Source organism: Delphinus delphis, chromosome 16 (assembly GCF_949987515.2).
Source record: "Delphinus delphis chromosome 16, mDelDel1.2, whole genome shotgun sequence".
Lineage (NCBI taxonomy): Eukaryota > Metazoa > Chordata > Mammalia > Artiodactyla > Delphinidae > Delphinus > Delphinus delphis.
Window position 1 is genome coordinate 29,320,340 of NC_082698.1, and position 12,712 is coordinate 29,333,051.

Genomic DNA, 12,712 nt, shown 5'->3' on the forward strand with positions numbered 1-12,712 from the left:
TACTTTTGACACAACCTGGTATAAATCAGCATTTATACCAGGTTGTCAGTCAAAAGTGACTTCCTCCTCAGGTTTGATAATTTGCTAGATCAGCTCACAAAACTCAGGGAAACACTTACTTAAGTTTATCAGTTTATTATATGATAAAGATACAGATGAACAAGCAGTTGAAGAGACACATAGGATGAAGTCCAGAAGAGTTTTGTGCATAGGAGCTTCTGTTCCTATGGAGTTGGGGTGCACCACCCTGCAGCACATGGATGTGTTTACCAACCCAGAAGCTCTCCAAACCTCATATTTTGGGGATTTTATGAAGGCTGCGTCATATAGATGTTATCAATTATTAACTCAATGTCTAGTTCCTCTACCCTCTCCAGAGAATGGGGGAGTGGGGCTGAATGTTCCAAACTTCTAAATACGCTTGGTCTTTCTGGTGACCAGCCTCCATCCAGGAGCCCAATAAGAGTAGCTGAATTAGAGCAAAAGATGCTCCAATCACCCAGGAAATTCAAGGGGTTTAGGAACTCTGTGTCAGGAAACAGCGTCAAAGAACTGAGGAACTGAGGGTAGATAATAATAATGTATAACATTACTTCAGAGACTCTCTCAATCAGGGAGAATCCAGTGAATTGAGGAAGTTTGACAATCCTAGTGAGATCAGATTTCTCATCACTTACTTTTCTGTTTGCTGAATCCCAACTTAAATTGAGACTCTGGCAGCCTGATCCTTTTCTCTTCCCTGCAGTGCTCAACTGATGATCACATTTGTCCCAGGCCTATTCTGGGCCTGCTCGGGCTCTGCTCAGGTCTTCAAAGTGCAGCAAAGAGGGGTACAGGGCAGCTTAGGGGCTAGTTCAGCAAGGAGGAGTGTGTTTACCTGTACCTAATTCAGCCAGTGACGTGTGGCCTCTATTTTACTAATTCAGAGCATTCAGAGGAGGAGAGAGGATGGGGCTGATTTTTATCTCCAGGCAGCACTAGCTCTGAATTTTTAAGGGAGCTTCAGACTGAATTCACTTATCAGTAAAATAAGATGTTTGGCTGCGTACTGACATCTTACCCATTTGATCAGGCCAGTACTTTTAGTTCTAGCAATACTTTTGCATCATAGATTCAGAGACCTGCAGTAGTGAAAGTTATCTACATAATTTTAGTATTTTCATTCATTAATTCAACAAACATTTATTAAGCACTGGTGCTGGGGCTATAATTCTGTCACCTGTGTACATTGCTTTTGTCTATGTCTAAGCCTCAGTATCCTCACCTGTAAAAAGAAAGATAACAGTGCTTCGTCATAGGATTTATTGGTGAATTCAGTGAGATAATACATGTGAAGCACTCAAGAAATGCTTGTTGACATTGTTGGAAGGAGCATGGACCCTGATCTCACTGAAGGGTCTAGGGGAGAATACACTAGTGAATAGGCAATTAACAAACACTGTGAAAACTGTTGAGGGGGTTACCTCTGTTCACAGGATCACATACAAGAGAAACCCTAACCTGGACATGGGGCTTCAGAGAGGTTTCTAAGAGGAAATTTCACTTAGGCCGAAACCCAAAGAATGAGAAGGAGTTGGCTAGGCAGGGCATGGGCAGAAAAAATACCCTAGACAAAGGGAACGGTATTTCTAAAGGCCCAGAGGTGTGGGAGAATAGACCTTTCAAGGAACTGGAAGAAGGAAAGGAGTAGTAGTCAGAGATAACTACTGTTTTCATTTAGGTGTATATCCTTCAAGTTTAATTGCACAGAGATACTTATTTCCCCTCAAAAATAAGATCACCCTATTTTAGAGTCTATTCTTTTTCTACACACTATAATGAACATCTTTTGACATCATTAAATATGCTTCTAAAATAGAATTTCTAGTGACTGAAAACTCTCCATAGTTGGATCCACCACAATTTGCTTATCTAGTCATTTATTTATTGAACATTTAATTGTTTTGAAGCTTTTTCCCCAGTAAAAATAAAGCTGTGATGATCATGGAACCAATTAACATTCTTTGGTCATAAGAAAAAAAGGGAGAGAAGGAATCTAGGGAACTTAAGCAGAGAAGAAATGGAGTTGTTGAAAAGGTGAAGCACCCAGCTTGGAAGGGATAAGATTCAGGGCAATGAAGAATCCAGCTGGCAGCACCAATGAACATCCAGTCCCCTCAAGTTGCCACTCCATAGAGTAAATCCAGTCCAGCCGCTCTTAATATGCTTGGCCATCCCGTTCGGTTTCCAGATTCCCTGGAAAGAAAGTCCAACTGGCCTAATATGATCAGTTACTCTCCTCAAGGGAGATCAGGGAAACTTGATAAACAGTATACAATCATGGCTGAACCATATCCAAAAGAAAGAAAATCCAGATGCTGTGATCAAAAGAGGAAGAATTGATATTAAGGCACAAAACCAACGACTACTACAACCATCTTACTGATAAATCTTTGCACATATCTATGATTATTTCTTTGGAATAAATTATGAGAAGTGGAGTTGTTAGGTCAAAGGGTATAGAGCAATTTGAGGCTTTTGATGCATATTACCAGGTTATTCTCAAGAAGGATTACTTCTGGCAATTCATCCTTTTTTTTTCTCTTTTTTTATTGTGGTAAAATATATATAACATAAAATTTGCTGATTTAACCATTTTGAAGTATACAATTCAGTGGCATTAAGTACAGTCACAATGTCATGCAACCATCTCCCATGTCTATTCCAAACATTTTTCATCACTCTGAACCCATTAAGCAATAACTCTCCTTTCTCACCTTCCCCCCAGATTCTGGTAGCCTCTATTCTGCTTTCCGTATCATGAATTTACCTATTCTAGATATTTCGTATAAGTGGAACCATACAATATTTGTCCCTTTATGTCTGGCTTCCTTCACTTAGCGTGTTTTCAAGGTTCATCCATGTTGTCGCATGTATCAGAACTTCATTCCTTTCTGTGACTAAATAATATTCCATTATATGGATATACCACATTTTGTTTACCCATTCTTCTGTTGATGAACACTTGGGTTGTTTCCACCTTTTGGCTTTTGTGAATAATGTTGTAATGAACATTCACGTACAAGTTTCTGTTTGAGTACCTGTTTTAAATTCTTTGGGGCATATACCCATATACCTAGGAGTGGAATTGCTGTGTTAGGGTAATTCTATGTTTAACTCTTTGAGGAACTGTCAAACTGTTTTCCACAGTGGCTATACCATTTTGCAAATCATTCTTGATACTAAGCTCTTGGAAATGTTTCACAGATATGTTAAACTTCATGACTGGAGTATTCAAGATAAGCAAGAATAGTTCAATTGCATTTTTTGCCAAAAGTAATTCTCATTAAAAGCATGTAGCTTGGCATTTTTATAGCGAACTTATCAGTTTTTCCCCTGCCATTTTGAACCCAGACAACATCACCTATCTTGTCTCAATGCGCAGGTGAAGGCAGGCCTGTATAATTCTTTGTGCGAGCTTGTGATTTCCTTCACTTGCAGCATGCCTAGAATTCTGATTTCATATTCAGTGCTTCCGGTGCCCCTTGTATGATGACCTTCTGGGCTGCATTTCTAGGTTGGAGGCTTCCTGATTCTCCATTCCACTCAGTTCTCTGGTTTGGGCATCATCCCCACTGGATTGGGCTAGAAATTCCTCACTACTACTACTGTGCACCACAGAACCCCAGCTGAGCCAGTGCTTCCTTCCACCTTTACTCAGGTCTGGGATTGATGGGGCTGAGTACAGAAAAACTCTGTAATTTGTTTCAGAACACATTACCTGAAGTCCAGTTGTAGATAAGACTGGCTAAGAGAAGCAAGGAGCAGGGGATCAGACTGGGGGATGTGGGTACCTTCAGGCCCTTCTAGTTCCAACTGTTTATTGAACACAGGTTCTAGGTGCTCAGGTTCTAGGTGCTGTATTAGGCAGCTGTGAGAAAACACAGTCCTATCATCATTGAATTCATAGTCTAGAAAATAAGACACACATGAATCAGAAAATCCTACTAATAAATGTGTAAATATAAACTGAATCAAATGTCCTAAGGGAAAGAAATTGTTTTCTGAGGACACATAACAGAAATGTGGTCCAGGAAAACTTCCCTGGAAAAGTGACCCTAGAGTTAACATCTGAGCTAAGAGTTAACAAATTTTGTGTGTGTGTGCACCCACACATGTTGGGGAGGGGTGTGCGGGATAGGAATGGGAGATAATTAGAGAAACAAGAAGGCCCTGTCCATGGTGGAAGGGATAAAAAAAATCAATGTCCTTGAGGATAAAAGGCCAAGTAGAGAAAGGTGGGAAGGGACTAATTCATGGTAGAACCACCGGTTTTAGCCACTGTCTCTAGCCTGCAAGCAATGCGGGGCCATTTGGCAGTTTTAAGTAAGGCGGTCAAAAAATGGATTGGAGGGGATTCCATTCCCTCTAGAGAGGGCAGCAGGGAAAATTGTAGCTTTTAGTATTATTTCCAAAGATGCTTCAGTCACATGGAAACTTTCTAGATCTGCCCTGCAGCTCTCCCTCCGTGGAGGAAGTTGGAGCAGCAGCATTCTTTCCTTTACACATGAGCTCTGGCCCACTGCCACATCTAGAGCAAAACTCCATGGGGATGTTCCACTTCACTTGTTCTTGGCTCTCTAAGGTCAGCTATCTAGAGAAAGAGTGGCTACCGGGGTAGCCTCGTGCCTACTAGAGCTATGTTTTTGTGACTTTGGAAGTCAGGCAAGAGGCTCCACGATGGAAAAATATTTGTCATTTGGCTGTCACACTTCAGTGCGTGTACACTTCCCAGAAACAGAAAATATTGAGATTAAACAAGTTCAGGCACCTGCAGCAACGCCCATCAGTGCTCAGGAAAACCATAACCTTTGAACCTTGCGAAGTTATCATTTCACTACCATTCAGCCCTGAAAAACCTCCCGTCAGTTTCAGGAGGTGAATCTTGATTTGATCATTCATTCAATCAGATATTTACTGAGTACCAATATCTATGTTCACAGGCACCAGATATGCAAAAGTAAGCCCTGATCTCAAGGAGTTTCCTTCCAACCTTCCCAACACATGCACACGTGCACACACACGTACACACACGAGTTATATTTATGTTTTCAGGGCAACTTAGAGCATAATTGTGTACATACTAGAATACAACTATTTTCATGAGGCTAAAAAACATCTTTCAAGGAATAAAGAGAAGAAGAAGCAACGTTTATTAAATATTTCGATATATCAGGCACTAATAGATATTTCCAGGTATATTATCTCATTAAATCCCTATGAGGAAACTGAGTTTTATTTTATTTTATTTTAAACATTTTTTATTTCTTTAATGTTGTATCTATTTTATTTATTTATTTTTGGCTGCATTGGGTCTTCGTTGCTGTGCGCAGGCTTTCTCTAGTTGCGGTGAGCGGGGGCACCCCGTTTTTTTTTAACATCTTTATTTGAGTATAATTGCTTTACAATGGTGTGTTAGTTTATGCTTTATAACAAAGTGAATCAGCTATACATATACACACATCCCCATATGTCTTCCCTCTTGCGTCTCCCTCTCTCCCACTCTCTCTATTCCACCCCTCTAGGTGGTCACAAAGCACCAAGCTGATCTCCCTGTGCTATGTGGCTGCTTCCCACTAGCTATCGGTTTTACATTTGGTAGCGTATATAGTCATGTACCACAATGCTCATTGCAGCTCTATTTACAATAGCCAGGACATGGAAGCAACCTCAGTGTCCATTGACAGATGAATGGATAAAGAAAGTGTGGCACATATATACAATGGAATATTACTCAGCCATAAAAAGAAACGAAATTGAGTTATTTGTAGCAGGGGCTACTCTTCGTTGCAGTGTTCTCGTTGTGGTGGCTTCTCAGCGCAGGCTTCTCTCGTTGTGGAGCACAGGCTCTAGGTGCGTGGGCTTCAGTAGTTGTGGCACACGGGCTCAGTAGTTGTGGCTCACGGGCTCTAGAGCGCAGGCTCAGTAGCTGTGGCACAGGGGCTTAGTTGCTCCACGTCACGTGGGATCTTCCCAGACCAGGGCTTGAACCCGTGCCCCTTGCATTGGCAGGCGGATTCTCAACCACTGCGCCACCAGGAAGCCCCGGAAACTGAGATTTAGAGATAATAAATAACTTTCCAGGATTTGAATATATATCTTTCAACTCTAAGCAAATTAATTGTCCACTTTTGTTTCTCTGAGAAGCCTTCCTGGAATCCCCTGGTCATAAATAATTGTTTTGGCGTCTGAATTCCCTAAGTTCTACGAGTGGTTCCCGCTTCTGTGGTGTTTACTTTAGCCAGCCTCATTTTACAGAGAATTGCTTACATGTGTCTTGACCCCTAGGTTCCTTGAGGACAGGAAGATGTCCTGTTCATCTTAGTATCACTTGGACTGAGCAGAATATCTGCATGCCACTAATATGTGCTCAGAAAGTGCTTGTAGAATGGAAGATGTATTCGCAGGCCTCACATGGGTGGTCAGAGCCTAAGGCCACAGCCCAGCACCCCTTCCCCACTCCTAGTTCTGTAGTGTATCACCAAGGGTCTCATGGTCACGCAGTGTGGACCACCCAGGCTGCAAGCCCAAGCCCTGATCACATTTCCATCAGCAGCTGCCCCTTGCCACCTTTCCAGCCTAGTGGTGCACACTCCAAAGCTACAGTCCACTCCCAGGAAGCCAGACTCCAGGTTGAGGTCCACACAGGTTCTGGCAACAAGACTCCTTCGCTGACCATACACCCCGCCCAGACTGGGTCATGTGTATGATACTATACGGTCTCATAGAGTTCTCCATTACCATTTGTTCTATTGAAATTAATTGCATAACTCATTGGCTTAAGGACTGTTTTTCTTGATAAGATTTATAAACTTCATGATGGCAAGAACTGTATTTGTCTTATTCACCACTATGTTCCTAATGCCTAGCATGGAGCCTTGAACATAGTACACATTCCATAATTGAATTCTGGCACCTCCTATAAGCCAGGCACTCTACTAGGCATGGGCTTTAGGAATGAGTAAGTAGTCTTAGACCTTGAGGAACACATCGTTCAGTGATTAATCCAGTAAATTCTGCAACCCTCTGTCAAATTCTTTTTTTTTTTCCCATTTATTTTGGTTGAACTTACTCTATATACTGCGTTTTCCAGCTTTCAGACCACAATTGACTTTCTGACAAATACTAAAGAAAAAGAAAAGATTTAAAACCTCTGTCTTTTTAGTGTCATCTGTTATTAATTTTCCCTCTCCAACTAATAAATGGACTCTATTTTTCTTCAACTTCTTCTCATGTCTGACACACTTAAAGAATGTTTGTTTGGGGCTCTCTTTGTCCCTTGAAAATTGCAATGCATTCCTTGCTTTGGATTTTTTTATTGTTGACATGAAAAGCTATTATATTTGCCTTCCTTTTTTATGACTGTTATTGTTTGAAAAGTTCTCTTTCTATTGCATCTTTCATGCACTGTCCTTTTGTTGTTGTTGCTGTTGTTAGATATATATGTGCATTCTTTATTTTTTTCCTATCTCATCTATGCATAAAGATAATTTTTCTGCATTTTCATGTCATTGCCTTAAGAGATATTCAGGGATTATTCCATTTGTTTAATTTTATTTGTGATTATATAAATGGCACATATCATAGCAAAATAAAAGAAAGGAGAAAGGGAGGGAGGGAGGAAGGAAATATAATTTGGTTCTGCTGCTTTACATGAGGGAGAGATAAGGACAGTGAGAGAGGGAAAGTGGAGTTTTTTAAAAAGAGGCAGGCTAAATAGGGAACTGAGAAAAGAATAAGGGTGAGAGAGGCGTCTGAAGGTGGTGCACGGAGCTAAGTAAAGGTGCAAATTTCACATTCACTTTGGCTTTAACCTACTGTCAGCTGACTTACCAACCCAAATCCTAGATTCCCCCGAGGGGAATCTACATTCTACTTTGATTAAAGACTTAACTATGAAAGAAAAACTCTAAAAGTTTTAAAAGAAAACATAAAATATCTTTATGAAATAGACATGAGGAAGGACTTCTTAACACAAAAATAAATAGATATTTTATGCCCACTAGACTGGCAAAAATTAAGAAGTGTGAAAATAACAGGTGTTAGCAAGGATGTGGATCACAGGGAACACATACAGACACTGCTGGAGGAAGTGTAAGTTGGAATAATTGGAATCACTTTGGAAAACAGTTTGGCATTATCCTGTAAACCTGAATATTTTTATACCTGCGTGTTACCCAGCAATTCCAGTACTACAGTTTGTACTATAGAACCGTGCTTCTCTTAACTTTGACAAGCAACCGAATCACCTAGAGAGCCACACAATTTGGGGGCCCCACCCCTGGAGATTCTGATTCAGTACATCTAGGATAAAGTCCATGTATGTGCATTCCTAAGAAGCACCCAAGTGATGAGGCACTGCTGGTTTCCAATCACAATTGGAGTAATGCTTCTCCAGATTTCTTCACCTGGGTCTTAGGAAACAGGAACAAGAATGTTCAAAGACACGTTGTTCATAATAGCAAAACTCTGGACACAACTCAAATATCTATCAGCGAATAACGGATAAATAAATTGTAATATTTTTACACAATGGAGTATCATACAATATTGAAAATGAATAAACCGTAAGTACGCATAACTACCTGGATGAATCGTTGAAGCATAATGTTAAGTGAAAAAAGTAAGTCAAAGAAAACTACATACAGCGTGATACCACTTTTATACAGCTAATAAATTAAATAATATATTGCTTAGGAGCAAATATATATATATATGGATAAAACTAAACTATGAAGGAAGGGAATGAAAAACATAAACGAGAAAAGGAAGACTCACATAACTAAATGCAACAGTGTGGGTATTATGGTAGCTTTTAAGATGGATGGTGGGTTCTCATATGCTTCAGAACTGTCATTAAGTTACATATATTCTCCTGTATATGGAAAACATATACATAAGAACTTGAAGCTATATTTAAAGAAAATTCTCACAGGTTGAAGAAAAGGCTTAGTCTTTCTGATTAAAAGTAGTCCCCAGTGGTGCTTTGTGACCGCCTGGAGGGGTGGGATAGGGAGGGTGGGAGGGAGGGAGACGCAAGAGGGAAGAGATATGGGAACATATGTATATGTATAACTGATTCACTTTGTTATAAAGCAGAAACTAACACACCATCGTAAAGCAATTATACCCCAATAAAGATGTTAAAAATAAAAGTCCCCAAATACAGGCAAATTAATGCAGAAACTCACATTGACACATTCCTGGTAAAAATTCAAATATCAAGGATAAAACATGACTCCTATAAGCATCCTGGCAGGACACAAAAGATAGAAAACAAACAGGCTAACCAAACATAGAAAGAAATTCATGCTAGCTTCAAACTTCTCTGCAACAACTGCTGCAAAAAAATAATTTCAGAATTTATTTGGAAAAATAAATGAATATTACTAATTAAGGAACATTTGAACAAAGAAAGGAAAATTATAATGAAATGAACTTGAATCTCTAGATATTAAATGCTAACTATAATAATGAAAATGATGTGAAACTGATTTTTTAAAAATAGAGAGTGCAGGGCTTTCCTGGTGGCGCAGTGGTTGAGAGTCCGCCTGCCGATGCAGGGGACACGGGTTCGTGCCCCAGTCCAGGAAGATCCCACATGCCATGGAGCGGCTAGGCCCGTGAGCCATGGCCTCTGGGCCTGCGCGTCCGGAGCCTGTGCTCCACAATGGGAGAGGCCACAACAGTGAGAGGCCCACATACTGCAAAAAAAAAAAAAAAAATAGAGAGTTCAGTAGAATAGAATAGAAAACCCAGACACAGAATTATATATAACATTTCTTATCAGTATATGTATCATGATATACATATCATAATCTATTATATATGACATATGCATATATTTATGTTTTTATGTGTTATATATAACATGATTTTAAATATGTTATATAATACACATTATTATATATAATTATATATCATTTATATTATATATCACAATGTATATTATATTGTACATATGTGTGTATGTATATATATATGTATATATAGTATATATGTATTATAATATATATACACATTATACCATATCATATATTGTATAATATATACAATATACATTATAATACAATATAGTATATACAGTATATTATATATTAGATAATAACAGACATGATAATGTATAATATTATATAATATAAACATTTATATTTCATATGTATAAATTTTAGTTTGTGATAAAGGTGGGTTTAGGGATAGGTTATTCACTATATGATGCTACAACAACTAGTAGATAATTTAGACAATAGTAAAGTTAGTACCATACACCCAAATATTTTTCAGTGAATTAAAAGTTTAAATTTTTAAATGATAATATAAAAAGAACTAGAAAAAATATCAGTGAAGATTGATCTTACCTTTGTGTGTGGAAGGACTTTCTAAGGATAAAAGAAAAAGAAGAAATCAAAAGAAAAAGATTGATATATTTTTCTATAAAAATTTTTGAAATTCTTCATGTCAAAAAAATCATAAAAAGTGATAAAAAGCAAACTACAAATTTGGACAGAATATTTGTTTCATAAATATTCCAAAGGATTCTTACCACTAATATTAAAAGATATGTTACAAATCAATGAGAAAAAGGTGGACATCCCATTGGAAATACTGTGAATGTGATAATCTCTTCACAGAGATTACTTCAAATCAAAGACACAGAAATTGTAGTCAAGTATGAGCAATGAATTTTTTTTATCTATATGATTGACAATAATGAAATATTTGCTATTTTAAATATAAGGAAACCATATTTAGCAGCCATCCTAAGTCCACTTAAAGTTAATTAAGGTAAATGGGCAAGGCTTAGTGCTCAGGGCAGATCTGGAGCTATTCTGGAGACAAACAAGCTCTGGGACTTTGTTCTGATTTATTCAATTCACCAGACATTTTTAAGCAGCTGATGTTATAGATGACCACAAAAGGGAAAAAAAAAAAAAAGATTATTGAAAGATGAAGGCTGAGAAGACATGATTGATGTCTTTAAGGTCTTGAACAGAATGCCTGCACTGTAGAGTATGTTCCACTGAATTCCAGAAATGGGGGGAGGGGGGAAGCTCCTAAACAAATTAGGAGGCCCTATTTACATGGTGAGTTATAAACACTGAAGTCATTACCCCATAATAGGGTTTAAGAGCAAATACAAAACAAATACAAAATATGTTTTGTATCCAATATAAAATAGAAAATAAAAATAAAACATGATAATAGCAAATACAGTAGAAATTAAGGTGGCAGTAAATAGGCATTTGTAAGTTCAAACTCCTGTGTGGATTACAGATTGAGTATTTATTTATTTATTTGTTTATTTATTTATTTATTGGCGGTACGCGGGCCTCTCACTGTTGTGGCCTCTCCTGCTGCGGAGCACAGGCTCCGGACACGCAGGCTCAGCAGCCATGGCTCACGGGCCCAGCCGCTTCGCGGCATGTGGGATCCTCCCGGACCGGGGCACGAACCCGTGTCCCCTGCATCAGCAGGCGGACTCCCAACCACTGCGTCACCAGGGAAGCCCCTGAGTATTTATTAATCAACTACAAATGGACCCTGGAATGTTTAAAAGCACCACATTGTTTTTAGTTTAGAATTATTGAGGGTGACCAAGAATTAGCACCATGGTTTGCAGACATTCTTCTGTTTGTATTTTCACCTCTGGAATCAGGACTCTGGTCTCCTGTCTGGAGGAACGTCATCCTCCTCCCACCACATTAATAGTGACAATATTTGGAGGATGCTATGTTGGATTCTCACATTGGTGACAATCGCGAAGATTGGAAATCTTCCATCCTATAATTAAACAGAAGTCATAAACCAGTATGAAAGTAAAGTCATAGGAAAAGAAAGTTGAAAATTCAAGGCCCAGCTGGTTGGTCTTTTATATGTGAAAAACTGATTCATTTGCTTTGTATGCCACTCGGGGCTCGCCCCACTGACACTTCCTCATTTGGCCAGCTGCAAAGGCCACTTTAGATAATGCCCACTTCATTATGAACCGAAAATGAGCACTTCATTGGGGTGATCATGCTTACAGGGTTAGGGTCTCGCTGGTCCTGATTCACCATATTCCTGGTAAGAAGTGGATTCTGGCCTGCGTGTTTGTATGTTTACTCAGAACACCCGAATGTGTGTCTATCTCTGACTCTCTGCCTCTCTGTTCTCCTCAGGACTACTGGCTCTCTCTCCTTTACAAGCGCCTGATTGGCCCCAAGGTCTTGGCTGTGCATGTGGCTGGGCTCCAGCGGAAGCCACGGCCAGGCCGAGTGATCCGGGACAAACTAAGGATTTATGCTCACTGCACAAACCACCACAAGTAAGTCTGCAGAGAGATGGCACAGAAAGCCACCCCTGGGGAGCTTCAGGCCCCTTTGAGAATTTCATATATGGGGCCCCTTCAAGACTTATTGAAAACCACTTCTGGATTCACTTTACCTGCTCTTTGCAGGTTTCAAATGGTTTCTGATAAACAGCTTTTTCTCCAAGTAAACCCCCTCTCTCACACTTACAGGATTTATTCATAAAATGTTCATAAAAATACATGCCATTTGTTCATTTACTTCTTCATCCAACAAATTTTTACTGAGCATTTTCTCTCAGCCAGTTGATGTAATGTCCAGGAGGCTTATTTATATGCCTATGCCTGAACCAAGGGTAGAGATATAAAATCTGTTCCTAAGATACA

The 12,712-nt window shown here is 39.2% G+C and overlaps 1 protein-coding gene across 3 annotated transcripts in view; it reads left to right on the forward strand.

The window, feature by feature from the left end:
- Positions 1-12,712, forward strand: part of HPSE2 (heparanase 2 (inactive)) — a 577,000-nt gene that overhangs the window by 537,242 nt on the left and 27,046 nt on the right. For all 3 annotated transcript variants that reach the window (XM_060034305.1, XM_060034306.1, XM_060034307.1), the window contains one exon: positions 12,198-12,343. In XM_060034305.1, the coding sequence (XP_059890288.1) occupies positions 12,198-12,343 (146 nt within the window). The remainder of the gene's footprint in view (positions 1-12,197; positions 12,344-12,712) is intronic.